The 17,299-nt window shown below is 38.8% G+C and overlaps 1 protein-coding gene across 1 annotated transcript; it reads right to left on the reverse strand.

Annotated features, from left to right (window-relative positions):
- Positions 1-568: 568 nt before the first annotated feature.
- On the reverse strand, positions 569-9,905 carry LOC135473632 (leucine-rich repeat-containing protein 74B-like). The gene is made up of 12 exons (XM_064753493.1): positions 9,692-9,905; positions 9,207-9,403; positions 8,865-8,972; positions 7,953-8,046; positions 6,983-7,032; positions 6,194-6,275; positions 5,863-5,948; positions 5,232-5,426; positions 4,525-4,620; positions 3,873-4,133; positions 2,797-2,882; positions 569-716 (listed from the first exon to the last, which is right to left on the reverse strand). The coding sequence occupies exons 1-12, from the start codon at positions 9,903-9,905 to the stop codon at positions 569-571; spliced, it is 1,617 nt and encodes a 538-aa protein (XP_064609563.1).
- Positions 9,906-17,299: the final 7,394 nt, after the last annotated feature.

Genomic DNA, 17,299 nt, shown 5'->3' on the forward strand with positions numbered 1-17,299 from the left:
CCGCGGCTGTTGTTTTTGAAGTAAAAATTAAGCTTATAGCGAACGATCGAAAAGAACTGATAAATACACACAGCAATGAAAAACATTGCACAAAGGGGCATAAGCTGATAGCACGCTAGGTTTCTCAGGTAAATGGTAAGGTATGGTTTACTGACGAATGAAATAAATGACGGTGTGATAAACATAAATATATCCAGGTGTTTCATGTGGGATCGATTAAGCTGACAATAGACGTGAGCGTACAAATTTGAGCATTCCATGCGTCTGATTCATTTCAAGTGATGTAAGCTACGTAGGCTACTCTTTGCTGAGGAGCGGACAGATTCCATCTGTCCATCGTCGTAAAATATCCATTGAGTTTAAAGTCAGTATACACAAATGCACAACAGTTCCATGTACAACCAGACTCTCCCAAACGATGACCCTCGAGGCACCCTTCTTTATGTGTCAACCAAAATTGCGTTAGGATGATGGCTATTTCCAATGTGAAGCCCACTTCTGCCTTGTTTTCCCTTACACATACTGTTACAGACGTGCCTCCATTTTAGCACAGAGACGCCGATAGAGTTCACAGTTCAACGCCTTCCTCATTGACTTTCTTCTCTGCCTCTCTTTCTTTCTTTCGTTGTATCCTTTTCTGTTTTGCTATCTCCTCCTTCTTCATCTTTAACCTCAGCTGTTTTCGTTTATACGCCCTCTCACCTTCGATCAACTCCCTGTTCCCAGAAATACAACATTCAAAACGCTTAATAACTATATTTCTTTAAAGAGTATAGTGGGAAGGTCTGTCAGCAACCTGCGGATGGTGGTGGGTTTCCCCCGGGCTGTGCCCGGTTTCCTCCCACCATAATGCTGGCCGCCGTCGTATAAACGAAATATTCTTGAGTACGGCGTAAAACACCAATCAAATAAATAAATAAATTAAAGAGTATATCCCCTAGAAGAATTGTTGCCACAAATGCATCCTTCATTCATGTATGTGTTAACACTAGTTTTTCGGCAGACAATGCTATGTTTTCCTAAAAGAATATCTGGACGTCAAAGAAGACATTTGTGTGACACTACTGAGGCGTTTGTAACGCAAATATCTGTAATAAAGCATCGGCTTTCAAATCTCAGCCAACGCATAGGTGTATACAACTTTCACACGATATTCGGATTTTATACGAATTACGTTAGTTCTAGATTGTAAAGGGTTTATCTCCTCTGACGTAATCTTTTCACTTGTCTGCAAAAGGGTCGAAAAGATGGGTTAAACCTCTGTGCTCTGGTGTAAAGGTTAACGTGCATTGAGGGGGACAACGCTTTACAGGTATATCACAACGGTCTACATTGCTCTATACATTTAGGATTTCTGTGACCATATAGATCAAGAATATCTTGGTACACACACTAAAAAAGAAAAAAAAAATTCCCTGAGGATCGTAAAATATCAAAGTGGCATATCCATTAATATAGACAGTCGGATTTCAACGGACTTACACACATAGAGAAGTAAATCTTCTTCTCGGGACACACGAGAGAGGTGAAACAATAACCATACAGGGTTTGTGATACAACATTGAGATAAATGTTTTGATCAACTTACTCAAAAATATGAACAGATCATATGAGTCATGAAAGACCCGACTTGTTTTTCGACTAACCAAGTGAGTCAACAATATAACCAGATGAGTTTCATAACTAGATGAGTTTCAGTTTCCTGAGTTAAATACCTTAATCGTATAACTCAAATTTCATTTGATCCAAACTCCAATAGTAAGGGACAACAGTCTTTCCCCAAACACATGACCGAACACGGGCTTTGATGCTATCAATTGTCTAATTCACTTAAATAATGTTCACAACATTTAGATATCAGTGTGGAAGTTGTGGAGATAAACATAGGAGAGTAGTTACGCCAAAAATGTCAAGAATAATTACTAACACAAAGCAAATAATATTCACACCAAAGTGTTCTAAGTAAAAAACAATGATGGAGAAAGTGAATGCAAACACAGAAAGGAGCGTACATACATTAGTTAAGTGCTGACGCTCATTTAGATAAGCTATACTTACCATTCTGTAGCATCACGAGCTCCCTAATGACAAGGTTAAGTTAGAAAGACAACTACATTACAGACATTAGTAACCCAAGCAGCATTAACCTAAGCATGGGCAAAATACATCTCAAATTTAACTGATACATGACCTATAATTTTTTGCAACGCATTTCCGTGGAATTTGCCATAAAGTACGTTGTAGTAAATCAATGAAAACAGCTATTTTTGATCTGTTTATGATCTGGCTGAATTCAAGTTGAAATGCATTAATTATTTTTTAAAACCAGAGTAATCAATTACCAAATCTGTTTTTACAAAAGGGCTATATTTTAGATTTTCTAAGGTGTAAGAAACACTGGTTAACAAAAGACTCCAGTTAAAAAAAGCAATAGAATCCTGGGTCCGTATTTATCAAACGTCTTTATACTTAAGTCAAAAATTCAAACACAGCTACAATTAAAATGGTTTCCTCTTTTAAGTTTAAAATTTGTACATTAATTCTTTACTGCAAAGCTATGTACAAACCACAAGTTGAGTTTTTTCCAGTTCTGAGTTTGGCATTTTGAAGATTGCAAGTTATGACTTAATTTCTTTCACAAACACGAATTCTGTACCGAAGTGTGACTTAGGCCTCCTCTGCGGTGACGCCTAGAAAATGTTCAGTTAATACCACCATCTCACCTACATATTAGCGATCTAGTACCGCTACACCTACATAAATGATAAGTTACGACTGACGTCTTGCTCTACTTACGAGAAGTCCACCTCCCCATCTTTATCTTTATCCAATCTATCGATCAGTCGTTCTATCTGGTCTTCAGTCAGCGGAACATTCACACTCTGTAATACATATTAACTGTTTTATATATATGTTTTATATTTGTTAACATGATGCTCTACTGATGGTTTGGTGCTGTTGACAACGATGTTTCTTTAACGATTTCTGGCCTTGGACTGTGAATTTGTGCATAAAGCAAGACCCTGCTGGTAGACTCAGCATCCCCGAGGCCTGGTCCCTGCTGGTAGACTCAGCACCCCCGAGGCCTGGTCCCTGCTGGTAGACTCAGCATCCCCGAGGCCTGGTCCCTGCTGGTAGACTCAGCATCCCCGAGGCCTGGTCCCTGCTGGTAGACTCAGCATCCCCAAGGCCTGGTCCCTGCTGGTAGACTAAGCATCCCCGAGGCCTTGTCCCTTTGCATTGTTTTAATGTGATTGTATTTTACATGTGATCACATCACGGCATTCTGAGTAATCCCAGCACAGTGACGTCCAATAAATTGAAATCAACATCACTGAATTTTGTTTCCACCTAATTCTGCTTAAGTCATAGTGCTAGAGGGCATGTAATTTACTACTATGTGTGCATTTACCTGAAATGAGGTAAACTGACAACAGACCAAATTTCACTTATGACCATTTGCCAGCTATCACAGTGCCGTTACTATGTAGATTTTTCTCTTTTAGCTGCACGGCTTAATTATATTTTATTAGTGTTTTCAGGTCAAACATTTGTTTTTTTTATATGCATGCCCCTCACGACAGCAGCAACTTGAAAATGTTTTTGATTAGAAAAGGTTCTCAAGTCGGCTGTTGCAAACAGCGCAGGTCAATCAAGAAGTTCACTGATTTTAACGAAAATAATGAATGAAAACCGCCGGTAAGGAGAATCAGAAAAACGCACTGAGATAATGACGTCTTACTACATTAGACGTTTACCAACTTTGTTTCTGGTTATAGCTTCTGTAAAAAAAAACAACACGAGACATCCTTAATATAAACCGTAGACTCTTGTTAAAATGGAATATACAGCTAATGAATTGGAATAACTACCAAAAGCCCTTCTCGGAACTCCTTGTGATTAACGGATCTACTTCCGTCCCTGTCCAGAGATGTGAAAAGGTCAATGATCCGCAGTCCTTCCCTGTTCATGTACTCAAAGAGCAGCTTGATGGGGTCCATGCCTGAGATACCCTTCCCGTCACGATACACAATGTCCGAGTTCCTGATGGCAGCTCCAGTTATAACCTTCAAGGGCATTTTCTCTTGTACTGTCTTCAGTACTTCCTCAAATTCTTTGTCGACCAGTATGTCCTGTGTACATACAAATCAATTATATGTTTGGAGATACATTGTTATCACTCCTCTCCTTTTCATCTATCTATATTGTTGCTTTACTAAATAATATTTACGGGATAATATCCGAAAGAAACAACTACGTCTCGTCAGATACCAAACTTTCCGACAAAACGCTCTAGGGGATGTTTAAATCGGAATATACGGATTTCATTGTAATCCAAAGTGCCGTGATTAGCTGTACATCTGTCAGAAAGGCTTTTATGAAATTATGGCCTAAAGGGTCGGAACATTACCGTGACGCTTTACTGTGCAAATTTACAGCCGGTTACTTACCATTAAATCCAAAGTTTCTAAAACAGTTTTCTTGGTTACGCTTTACTGTGCAAATTTACAGCCGGTTACTTACCATTAAATCCAAAGTTTCTAAAACAGTTTTCTTGGATTTTTCCAGAGCTCTTAGTATTACCACACACACATCTGGCGTAACCGGATTTTGGCCCAGCTGTATGACAAAAATAGAGAAAAACAAATTTGAAGAAATTTGTAAAGGTCTTCGTCCGTTTAAAATTATACAGTCATTCAAAAGTTTGTACAACGACGTGTTATGAAGGTAGGCGCGTGTACTGGCCTGTACGATAATGTATACAAGTTTTTATGTTATCATGAGAACGACTTACATATGTTGTCGTGATTGGCCTGCATCACGTTTCTCAACAAACGAAGTCTTCAAATAAACCCCGCCTCCGTACATGATACTAGTAGAAACATCATTTAGATATTGAACGGGTCTGTGAGTTCGACAGACCTTATATTAATCAGACTAAACATGTGAAAATGCGTGGTGTTCATCTGTAACGCCAATTATCCAACTACTTCCACCTCTGCAGGATATCTGGAACGCCAGTCATCCTGCTAAACTGCTAAAAGATAGCCTGTTAATTTGAAAATAAATCTGTTAATATGAAAATAAACCTGAAAACAAATCTGCCGAGTTGAAAAATAATCTGTTACTCAGAAATAACCAATTTGTTCATTTACCCCCACTTATACAAATGGCAGATTATACGCATAGATTCAAAAAAGCAAGCAATCCTTCTGTGTATTCTCACTCACCCGCAAAACCCTAAGGCCTCCATTGTGCTGGACTCCATTCACCAGCGGGCCTATGCCATTCATATCTATTCGATTGGATGAAATGTCCAGCTCTCTAAGTGTGTCGTTAATGCGAAGAGATTTCTGTAAAGAAATGCAACCGTCCGTACCAAACCCGTTCCACGCCACGTTCAAAACTCTCAAACCTTCGTTTTTCTAAAGAAGAAAAGGGCAACATTGTTAAAACTGATGCACAGATAAAAGTGGTTTAATTTGTCAACACTTTGCTACTACGTTAATAAAGCTTGTTCTCCACCTGGGGCAAGAATAGCGCCCAAAGTTCTTGCCCTGAAGCAAAGCTGTTTTGACAGCCATCACCGTTGACGTCACTACATCAAACTACGTACTTTCCGGACTCAACGCTGGGAGATTGCGAAAACTGTAGTTTAAAGCTGTTTTACGTTCCAAGAAGAAAGCTGTTAAGACTTTTTGTACATTTACATATTTGGCCAAGTTATATAAGCCATATTCAGGAATTAAAACGAAATGTTGGTGTATAATTTGACATATCCTTTCTTGTTTTCCTTTGATTTTATCTTATACATTAATTACATTATTATATATTAATATACCCCCAAACTTAATTATTTACCTGTAAACAGCTTGCGATGGCAACAGCCCCCTTCCCTCTCAAATGATTCCAGCTTATATCAAGTGTTGCCAATGTGTTGTTCTTAACTGAAAATCCAAATTAGCAGCAGATACCAATTGATGTAAAGGTATGTCTTATATTCTTACACCTGCTAAGACGAAAGTAGGCCAATCAAACATTGTAATACGCAAGAAAAGACCAGGAATGTTTCAATAATTAATGGAGCAATTGTTACCTGATGCCTTCTTATCAGCTGGAAATTTTCACATGCCCCAAGGAAGAGAAATATTTTGGTTTTAGCATTAGCAAGCGTACAGGACATTATACTCACTTAAGGCTTTCCCGAGATAAATCCCTCCTTCCTCTCCAAATTTGTTATGACTAGCCTTCAGTTCGGTAAGGCAAGTATTAGTCTGTATAAACGGAAAGTGGTGAACGCAAAATGATGTCAAGTTGAGAACTGTAGTTTTGTTTGTAAGCAACACCAATGGTCTAGAATTTAGTGGGAAATTTTGTCAAAATAATTTATTATTGTAGAAAGCTCATTTTCTTTTTTTTTTGCGGGGCGGGGGGGGGGGGTACCACAGAGCAGTTAAGGGAAGACATGGCGATTTATTTTCACAAATCAGAAACAAAGATGCACGCTCATCTCTCGCACTTTTCGCTCTCCATTTTAATTGTACTCAGGGGGCCTTCGTGACTCAGGTGGTTAGCGCGCTAGCGAAGCATAATGACCCAGAATCCTCTCACCAATGCTGTCGCTGTGAGTTCAAGTCCAGCTCATGCTGGCTTCCTCTCCGGTCGTACGTGAGCAGGTGACCCAGCCACCTGCGGATGGTCGTGGGTTTCCCTCGTGCTCTGCCCGGTTTCCTTCCACCATAATGCTGGCTGCCGTCGTATAAGTGAAATATTCTTGAGTACAGCATAAAACACCAATCAAATAAATAAATGAATAATTTTACTCATACGATCAATAACATTAGCTCGGCGGGCAAGGATTTTTGCATGTAAAGGAAAACTTCTGTAGAGCTGAGGAAACATTGTGTGCATTTAGATGATAAATGACGGTAGGGGACATGTGTCTTGAAGTGAACACCCAGTTTTGAGGCTATGACTGCACCTCTAGTATGTCCTGTATTTGGCGAGCACTGTGATCATTAAGCTCATTTCCTGAAAAACAAAACGACAACATTTGGTCAGAGTTAATTTATTCCAGGTCTGAGGGATTCTGCAAAACACATCAGTTTTTCATGCAAGATTTAAATACTGATTTTATTCATTTGCCCAGAACATTCCTTGCATTTTTTCATCATCACTGAAAACTGTTGAAAACTTTGTATGAATCCGTGTTAATTTCGTATTATATATACTCCCGTAGTTCTTTGTGGTTTGTGTTGAGCTTTGTTTCGGGAGTTGGCCTTGCGACTGTTGACCTGGGACGCAAAGTTTCGTTGACGCATGGTATGCGAATGTCTGAACAGCTGATCGGGTCTTGACCATATAGATCGGGTTCTCAAATCAAGGTCTTGCTTTAAGGCCGCGTCATTAAGTCATGAGGTTTGTAAGGGTCGCGCATTTCTCTGTAATTTACCCGATGTTCTTCCTCCCAAAACGGTACACCCTTATCAATTAGAAATAGTTCTAAATATGGCGTTAAACCCTAATCAAATAAATAAACGCGAAGAGATTTCTGCACCCGCCTGTACCACACCCATTCCATTCCACGTTCAAACTCTTAAACCTTTGTCTTTTAAACAAGAAAAAGACAGCATTCTTAACCCTGATGTATACAAAAAAGTGGGTTAGTTTGTCAACACTTCGCTAATACATTCGTAAAGCTTTTCTCAATTCTGGGATCAGAATTGCGCCCCACCCCCACCCCCATTCTCGCCCCCAAACTAAGTTGTTTTGACAGCTATCAACGTGGACGTTTCTCTGGATATTTTCCTGGGATGAATTGGATATCTGAGTAAGATGAAACTTGATTTTTAGCCGATTGTATTTCACCTGTATATTCAAAAGTTTTGAATTCTGATCAGCTGGACAAGATGTCCACATTGACTATAATAACAAACGGGTAATGTACTCACCGGATATGTCCAGCCTGGTAATAAACTGATGTTGACACACAACTTCTTTTATTGCACACATCCCATGTGAACCAATCTGATTCCCAGCGACGCCCTGAAGAGAATACACTTCATTGTTTCACAGTGTATGAATGCTGAATGGAGGGGGGTGGGGTGGGTTGAGGGGGGGGGGGGGTGAACTTTGGCGGCATGAACTCGTCCTGCCTCAAGCGGACACATTATCTGTACACACAGCTAATGACTATTCGTCGTAATGAACTGAACAATGGTTAAGTACGTCTGAAGACTCAATACCCTTTGTAGTTCCCTCATCTCCGCTTTTAATATCAAAAGTGAAGGTTGAGATTCATCGAATGGATGACGATTGTGTGATTAAATGAATTGAGGATAAAATTCAGCATGGAACAAAAATGTGCATTGTTTCCCAAGCTTCAAAAATATAACATTTGTAATTTGGAACTAAATAAAGCTTTTATCTCAAGTAGAAAACATATAGGGGTTCAATACATGAAATCAGGTGTAGTATAAACCTGAATGTAATGTTTTCCAATACCATTTGATAGGTTGCAGTTAGTATTAAGAGGGGTAAATTTGGGGAATGATAAACACAAATCATTAGAGGAGATTTCAAAGCTTTATTACTCTCATAGTTTGAAGAATAACTATATAGTACTGCTTAGTATCTATATGGTACATCACTGGTTTTTGTTTGAAATCGCAAAATCATCTGTAATCTGTAAATTTAAAACCCATCGTTGTAACTTTAGATCTTCAGATAAAATGGCTTTTCTTCTGCACTTTTTGTCCTTTTACTATATTTTTATTTTATATTTCTTCTCGGTTTATGATGACCTACCACTTATCACCTTTGGTTTAAAAATGAATTATCGAATAAATGAACCATAATCTCACCAAATCCGTTATCGTGTTGTTATCACTTAACATTTCTGCCACACATTTTACCCCATCGGGACCTATGCCGTTATCTTCCAAATCCAATTTCTGCACGTTTATATTGTCCTGTAAATAAACCAACACATCTGGAGTGCAGTTTTATTATTATCGCCTATTATTTACATCATAAATAAAAATGACATCTCGCTGTCGTTAATCTTAACAGTGCTTTGAAAATAACCCATGGGGTCATAACAATATCACGTTCACATTAGTGAAAGTTTTTCAGCACACAATTTAAAGGGAGTATTGCAAAGTAAAATAAGCGTGGTTGAACTTACTGGATATCATTGTACTTACCACGAGTGCCACAGCAATGGCCCTTGCTCCTGTCGGCCCCAGACCATGGCTTTTCATTGTAATTTCCGATTTTAGAAGTCTCTGGGCAAAGTACGAGGCTGGGGTAATACCAAGATGACGACAGGTTGCCACGTAAAGTTCCGCGGCCTTTTCTGTTTCTTTCTGTAATTTTGTTTTAAACACGGACCCGGGTGGGACTGTAACACGTGTAGAATACGTGTAGAATATTTGTTTTATGTCACCCGACATGTAATAACGTCTTAAGCTTGTGTAATGTTAAAAAGGGGTAAAGGTTTTATCTGAAAAATATATTATTGGTTGTTAGAGACTGAACGCTAGACGGCTATTTTACCAACATTCAAAGTATTTCCATAAATCACATCTTAACCTGCCTTACAAATGTATGATAGCAACTGAACATTCAGTTATTTCATAAAATGGAAACAAAGCAAAAACAATAGATCTATTGAGATGATAATCCTTACCATCGGCCATGATGTCGTATCCAGTAAAGGTAAATTCTCGTCCCAGTCCATCTGTCTGAAGATTATTGAAGTTCTTTGATGCAGGACAACTGGATGGACTTGCCGTCTTTGTTTCCTTCTCTCTGTCATGAACCAGTGATAACAACTGTATATCGCTTACGATCTCTTCCACATCGTGTTCTCTAAGGGTTTTAGGTTTCTCCGGAACTCGCATCATGGACGCTGTTCGACTTAAAAATAAGGTAGCTTTTCTATTTCCCAAGCCTAACTCGACACTGGTTTGTGTGGTGGATTTTTTCAGTCCATGTTGTCTGTTCTTTGAAGTTTTATTTTGATTCCCATCTATTCCGACGTCATTATTTTCCTCAATAATAGCAGAACTCATTCCGCCGTCTTCATGGGCCGTATCGGGAACGTCTATTGATGGTTTGATGGCGCCCTGAAATATTTCCAATATAAATCGGCATATAATCCAGGTTTTGTTTGACACAGCGTAGAATCCAGATTATGATTTAAAGCCCGTTTGGACAAAAAAGATGAAGCACATAAATTTATTTTGAGTACTGTTCGGGTATTTATTCTTGGTGCAGTGAAAGAAATGTGTGAAAATGAATATTTTACCTAAAGACATTTCCCTTTTCATTTCTTTCTACAAAAAAGAAATGCCTGTAAACCTTCGAGAGCGATTGGTGGTTTGCTTTGCGTGCTATCTACTGAACGCTGTAGTAACATACATCTTATAGGCATTTGACCATTGCTTTCTGGTTCACATTTTGTGAGGTATATAGTAACAAGTAATCTATTATTGTCCTTGGTCAGTTTTTCTTTTCAGAGTCAGTTTTTTACTTATTTGACCAGCAATATATGCCTGTATATCCCTAGATTTATGCATCATAATTTATGTCAGTTAATGGACTTATAGTGCATTTTAAAACGGAATGAAAATCAGGCAGAGAATGGTATAGAGTACAGAACAATATTTGGGTTTTTAGTAGGCTAGTGAATAGCTCCTAATTAGTCGATTTTTACGCAGCTGATGGACCCTTCACTAATAATGTCGCGTGTTCGAATTCATCTCTCAGTAGGCTCATCAGGTAGTTTTATTATGTATCTGCCCAGTTTTCTCCACTCATGAACGTGACTATGGTCAAATAGTAAAGCATTATAAAATATAGCCCGCTAAATGAATACGAAAAACATATCAGACTTGGCCTAAAGCCAGAAGACGGTGAAAGTGTCCTGTACTCCATTGTGAAACGTTAAGAAACTATCGGTATAACATGAACATAGACAATTATCTCGTGCCAAGTCATCGTCATGGTTGACTTTAGTTTGACCCGAATCAAGTGAGACCCATCGAAATATTTGCACAACATGAGGACAGCTCCGATTTACACTAATGCTGCGACAAGAGTTAAAATTCCAAAGGTGAGTCAGCGATCGTTATGACAAACAAGATCCGCGCATTGATCAGGGCTAGGGAGGATTTCACCTGTAAACTTGGTACAAATACAGGGTACTGTCATTTGAGCGGTCTTCACGACTATAGCCGCACTGAGCTGTACGCAAACGTGATCGATCAAAATCCCGTTATGCTGTATAACAGGTCAGTCGTTTATATATGTAAAAAGTGAGTCAACATCTCTCCTTAACAAAACTGCTATTAAATCAGTTTGCAGGGATATCTTTTATTATTCATAACTTGACTTGTATTTAGATTACTTGGTCGTTGTGAAATTACCTATAGTCTTTATATTTCAGTATGTGCGGAGGTTTATATTGTCTCACCCATGTACGTACACGAACTTAAAGTGTGGCAAAACTACGCTGGCATATACCATCATGCGAGTGAATTGCTGGCGTTTCTTACTATCGTATTTGCAGTAAATGCTGTCACAAAACGCACCATGTCCTAATTCTTAAGTCACCTTTCCTCCGTCTATAACTTACTTTATTCAACGAAAAATAATTTAGCAATAGCAAGTTTTGGGATGTAAATTTCTCAACTGCTCAGCATTACAATATAAAACATTTTTGTATACAAAGTTTACATTTTTTGCTGTATAATATTCAGTGAGAAGATGACATATATGCTTTCATATGTATGAAACTTCGTTCGATCTGTAAATATGTAGTTATAATTAGTGCAGAAATTCCCTGACAAGTCACGATATCTACATACCATTTGTTGATCCATAGCGAAATACTTTGCAAACTGCTTTTCGTAGCAGCCGAATCATTCCTTGTCGATGGCTGCAGATTTCATCGGATCGCCGGATTATCGTCTCTCCCTGTTAATCCAGGTAGAATTACACAGGTCAATAGGTTTATAGCTACTAAGTGTACAACGTCGTTGCCGGGTCTTGTCGGGATCGACAAAAACCGCCATTCTGGCCATTCTGCTCCGCAGTGCTGTAATGATTAATGCGCTGAAGGCCCAACCTTTGTGTGTCTCAGTGTATATCTTTACAGGCTGTATGTAGTGCATTATGTGGACATGTTCGGAGCGGTCATTCGAATGAGATTAATCTGTGAATGTTGCGAGGCATGTGTGTCGACCGAACACAAAACAGAACTTTCTTTGGACTTTGAGGAGGGGGGGGGGGTGCGTTGTACTTAACAATTCATTTATTATTGATATCATACAACTACATACACTAAAAAAGTAAGGGATATTGCGTTGATATTTCTGGAAGAGTTAGGCTGTGTTCACACCGTGTTGTAACACTAGTAACTGTTAAAACACAACAATGCCGCTTGTATGCGCTTCTTGTATGACAGGCACGAAAATCTGGGATATTACAAAATTTAGCATTTAAACTTGTTAGTCAGTTTCCCTACCAGTGCGTACGATGACCCACAAACAGCATTTTGTTTAAGCTTTATAACGTTTTCTGTGGTTCACCCAGGTAAAAAGGTTTTCACTTGGGTAAAAAGTATTCCACCGAGATGAAAAATCTAGTCCTCATTTCCACGACCTTGGGCTGAAGATGAGAGGGAACAGGCTTAATCAAGCGTTTTTTTAACAGTAAGCAAACGGTCTGTTGATCTTGCCTGATAAATCGACGCCTTACATAGGCAACATCAATCGAGACCGAGCTCTCCGGAATCCATTGAGTTTTCAGCAGAATTAAAATTGTCTCCACCTGGGTAAACCGTTTTAACCCAGCCAGAACCCAGGTTTATCATTCACGTGAAAACGTTTTAACCCAGGTTAGGGCTATAATGTGGAAACCACAGAAAAATTACAAACCTCAGAAAAAACATATATGTAGTCTATAGGCCACATTGCATGGCAAATAAGTTATAGTTTGTCTTCTGGCGGAATGTAACGGCCTCAAGAATTATAAGCGCCTTGTTTGGAATATTCAGTTGATAAATCTTGGCCCTTGGAGAGATGTTCTCCAATGACTCGCCTCTATAGCTCATTGGGCTAAACGGCAGACTTGAAGTAATGATGAAATGACGTGATACAGATCAGGAATCAAGATGTTACACTCTGCAGCATCAGTGAATGTGTAACTGTTACATGCTTGTGTTAAATGTTAACTCCAAATGCTTGTTTTTCGAGAAGAAGGCTTCAGTGTCTCAGCGGACGAACAATACAAATAATGTGAGTGAGACAGAGTGAGAGAGAATCTTACAACGTCCAAATCCGAATGGAATATTCTGGCTTCCAAAGCCCAGTCAGTCCACGTGTATCTCGAGTGGGTATAAAAAATGGGCCGAAACCCTCTTACGTCAGCTTCTAAAAATTTACACACTCAAAAGCCATTATGTCCTAAGTATACAGGCCAAATTTCAATTTCATCCTTTAAGATTTCTGTCCATGGGACCTAAATCAAAATAAAGTCCAAAAAACATGTTCTGGAGATTTCGAAATGTTGTTCTACCTTGTTTTACATGAAAAGGTGATCAATCGGTCCTCCATCTTCTCGGTAGACGGCGCGCAATCGTTTTTTCCATGAGCCCCGAATCTCCTCAAGTTTAATTTTTTTCCAGCAGTCCTTGATGCGTGCTTTTACTTCATCCTCAGTGAATTTTCCGTACGACCCCCATAGGTCCCTGAAGGGTGATGCAATGTGAGTCACCGGAACGTGCGTTTTTTCATTTTAACCCTATGTACAGACTACTCAAGTTATGACCTTGAAAATTGTTCGGTATATTAACAAAATCATACCATTTGAATGTGTAAAGTTTAAATGAGTTTGAAAAAAGGATAATGGAGTAATGTAACATCAAAGTACGGCCCATTTTTTGTGCCCACCCCTTATATATAATCCACAGTTAAGATGAATTCCTCAATCTACGGATGATGGCGGTTTATTTCCCAACTACCTGTGAATGTGTAATTTATCAGGACGGGCGGGATGACAGTAGCGTTCGTGATGCCGAGATGTCGATGCATGTTTCCTCAGAAATATATACAAAGTCACTTTCAGGGTAAACTGGAATGAAATGTATCCAATAGCGGAAAGAGAAAATAAGCGATGCAAGCTCCAAAATAATGTCTCCAAAAGCTAGTAAATGGCGAAATACAAGCTCAAAACATGCTGCGTACAGAAAATGGAGGATAAATGATGAATGACGAATAGCGTGAAAGCCGATATCTCCAAACCCATGCACCAAAATCCTTCACAGTGATTGACAATAAACATGACTGATCCCAAATGGACTTGAGTAAATAACTGCTCACAAGTGGACTTGAGTAAATAACTGATCCCAAATGGGCTTGAGTAAATAACTGATCCTAAATGGACTTGAGTAAATAAATGATCCCAAATGGACTTGAGTAAATAACTGATCCCAAATGGACTTGAGTAAATAACTGCTCACAAGTGGACTTGAATGAATGACTCCGTCGCTCTTATTTATAGACTAACGTAAAAGAACATTTTGGATGGTTTGATTGTAAACATGTTTACAACACTGATACATATTTCCAGAATGTATAGCCTATGTGCAATGACACTAAACTCAATGCCTCGAGAACTTTGGACTGAATTAAAGTGCAGGCTATTACGTAAACAATTGTCAAAATGTAGATCACACAGTGACTGAGGAAGAAACAAAAAAATGCAATACAATATTTAAAGACGGGGTTATTATTATTGGACCCTTGAGAATTCTCGTGTCAGAAGCATTACTGTACTCTTACATCCGTGCTAGAAGAGTTGTTGTAGTGAGAGAAACCCTTCTAGGCTAGACACCCACGGTGAATATGTAGGCCCACGTGAACATGACGATCTACACAACCCCACAGAATATAATTTGGGGAATTTTTCCTTTTTCAGGTGTAGCATTATTTCGAAAATGAGAGATTTACCGTATTATTTTCAAAACACACCTTCAAACAATGCGCCTGTTCGGATTAAATGGAATTGTAAATTCTGTGTTACTTTAACATTTATTGCACAGATTTATTTTCTTTTTGAGTGCAGATGTTAGATAACGGGTGGATAAATTTGATAACTATGATACTGAAAGTTGTACGTTGGACGACCTTGTCAGTGAGGGATCCCGCAAAGCTTTGTTCCATAAAAAGTTGACCTGTTTGAGAAAACGAGGCTGTCATGATTTGAAGAAAGATTTGCCAACAGCCAATCAGAACGTTACCTCGGAAGGAATGGCAGTTGTGTCTACTTGACCTGTATGTCAATGTCAATCGGATCAAACGTCGGGACCATATTTTAGGTACATGGAACAGGTATAGCTCGCCGACAAAATATATACATACTCCATCCATTACCCGGTCATGCTATTTAAAAGTATGAATCAGAAAATGTGTTCTAACTGCATTTTCTTTGCAATATTATATGAATGTCCAACGTAGCGACCTGTTTACTTATAATGCAATATATCACTGACAAGTATTATGTGAACAACTGCCGTCAGCTTCTAAATTTAGCTTGCCACTGTTTACATATGCTGAGTTCAGGGCCTGCTATTTGCCTCTGCCTTAGAATGTTCCAGAATACTCTCAGTTCGGGGCCTGTTTGTTTACAACAAGTGATCAAGAATTTTCTTATTCTAGAAAATTCCACCAGTCTATATAAGGCCTATGAAAGCAGGTCAAAGGAGGAGAAAGAAGAATTATTGAGAGTTTTGGATGCTTTCGCTGTGTATTACTTTAGTAGGCCTTTTGTGCTGAATTTTGGTGTCTTTATGGCCTCTGGCTTTGTTATCTCATATCTCCACCGAGCACTTGTTCAGTCTGAACTTGTATATTTAATTTGTGCTCTTGTGTACATAGTGCTTATTAGTACACGGACCCTGTCTGTGGAATTTTGTGTATATTTCGTCATACACTCAGTTATACTGTGGATTTTCCCTCTTATGAATATTGCCTCTTGTGCATTTTTTAAGCATTGTGGAGTATATGCGTCCGTTTGGACTTGACACCGTTGTATGTGTAAGTACTTTAGTATTTGTATAGATACTGCTATCCGTTCTTGTTAAACTTAAGTACTTTAGTATTTGTATAAGTCTTGTTATCTGTTCTTGTATAAGTCTTGTTATCTGTTCTTGTTCTAATAAATTGTTGAAAAATAAAATCTGCTGGTTTGTGTTACTTTTTTGTGCGGCTAAACTGTATTTCGAACAAGCCATCTCTTTATAATACAGACAGTTTGGGTCGTAACACAAGTCAATATGTTGATGTAATATGGGCGATAAAAGAAGACAGGCTATACCACATAGATAACATTAGTTCAGACATTTTGCTCGTAATCGATGTATAACAGTAGTGCAGCCTTTTCGCGCTTATTTGATAACTGTAGTTCAAACTTTTCGCGCATACTTCATCTATAACTGTAGTTCAGTCTTTTCTTGCGTATTTGATGTTTAACTGTAGGTCAGACTTTTCACTTGCAACTGATGTTTCACTATAGTCCAGACTTTTCATTCGCAATTCGCAAACAGTTGGTAGAGCGTCCGCCTCGGAAGGCGGTAGAACCAGGGTCATTCCTGGGGTTGGGTCACACCTAAGGCCTTGAAAGAGGAAGTTGTAAGCTCTCTTGTCATTCATTATGTATGCGAAGACTGATTGACCCGTATCAGTATAACTCGCGCCGGACGGCTTACTTGCCTTCTCTGTGAAGCAGCTTTCGATAAAAGAGCGGTGGAAACCCGTCCTGCAACAACGAGGCACATTACATGCACCTAAAGGACTCCTTCATAGGCATATGACAGAAAAGTTGTTAAGTACGACCTTAAGCCCCAATCACCCACTCACTCACTTTTTATTCGCAATTGATGTTTAACTGCAGCTGAGACTTTTCAATCGGAATTGATGTTTAACAGTAGTTCAGACTTTTCACCCTCAATCGATATTTAATTGTAGTTCAGAATTTTCACCCGCAATTGATGTTTAACTGTAGTTCAGAATTTTCACTCGCAACTGATGTTTAACTGTAGTTTAGACCTTTCACTCGCAATATATGTTTAACTGTAGTTTAGACCTTTCTCTCTCAATAAATGTTTAACTGTAGTTCAGAATTTTCACTCACAACTGATGTTTAACTGTAGTTAAGGCCTTTCTCTCGCAATAGATGTTTAACTGTAGTTCAGAATTTTCATTCGCAACTGATGTTTAACTGTAGTTTAGAC

Source organism: Liolophura sinensis, chromosome 8 (genome assembly GCF_032854445.1).
Source record: "Liolophura sinensis isolate JHLJ2023 chromosome 8, CUHK_Ljap_v2, whole genome shotgun sequence".
Classification (NCBI taxonomy): Eukaryota; Metazoa; Mollusca; class Polyplacophora; order Chitonida; family Chitonidae; genus Liolophura; species Liolophura sinensis.

Bases quoted from the DNA above. Each gene is read 5' to 3' on its own strand.
- LOC135473632 (XM_064753493.1), bottom strand. From the start codon at position 9,905: ATGCGAGTTCCGGAGAAACCTAAAACCCTTAGAGAACACGATGTGGAA. The intron at 9,404-9,691 runs GTAAGGATTATC...CACGTGTTACAG, and splicing joins ATACGACATCATGGCCGATG to TCCCACCCGGGTCCGTGTTT. The intron at 717-2,796 runs GTAAGTAGAGCA...TTCTGGGAACAG, and splicing joins GATGGGGAGGTGGACTTCTC to GGAGTTGATCGAAGGTGAGA.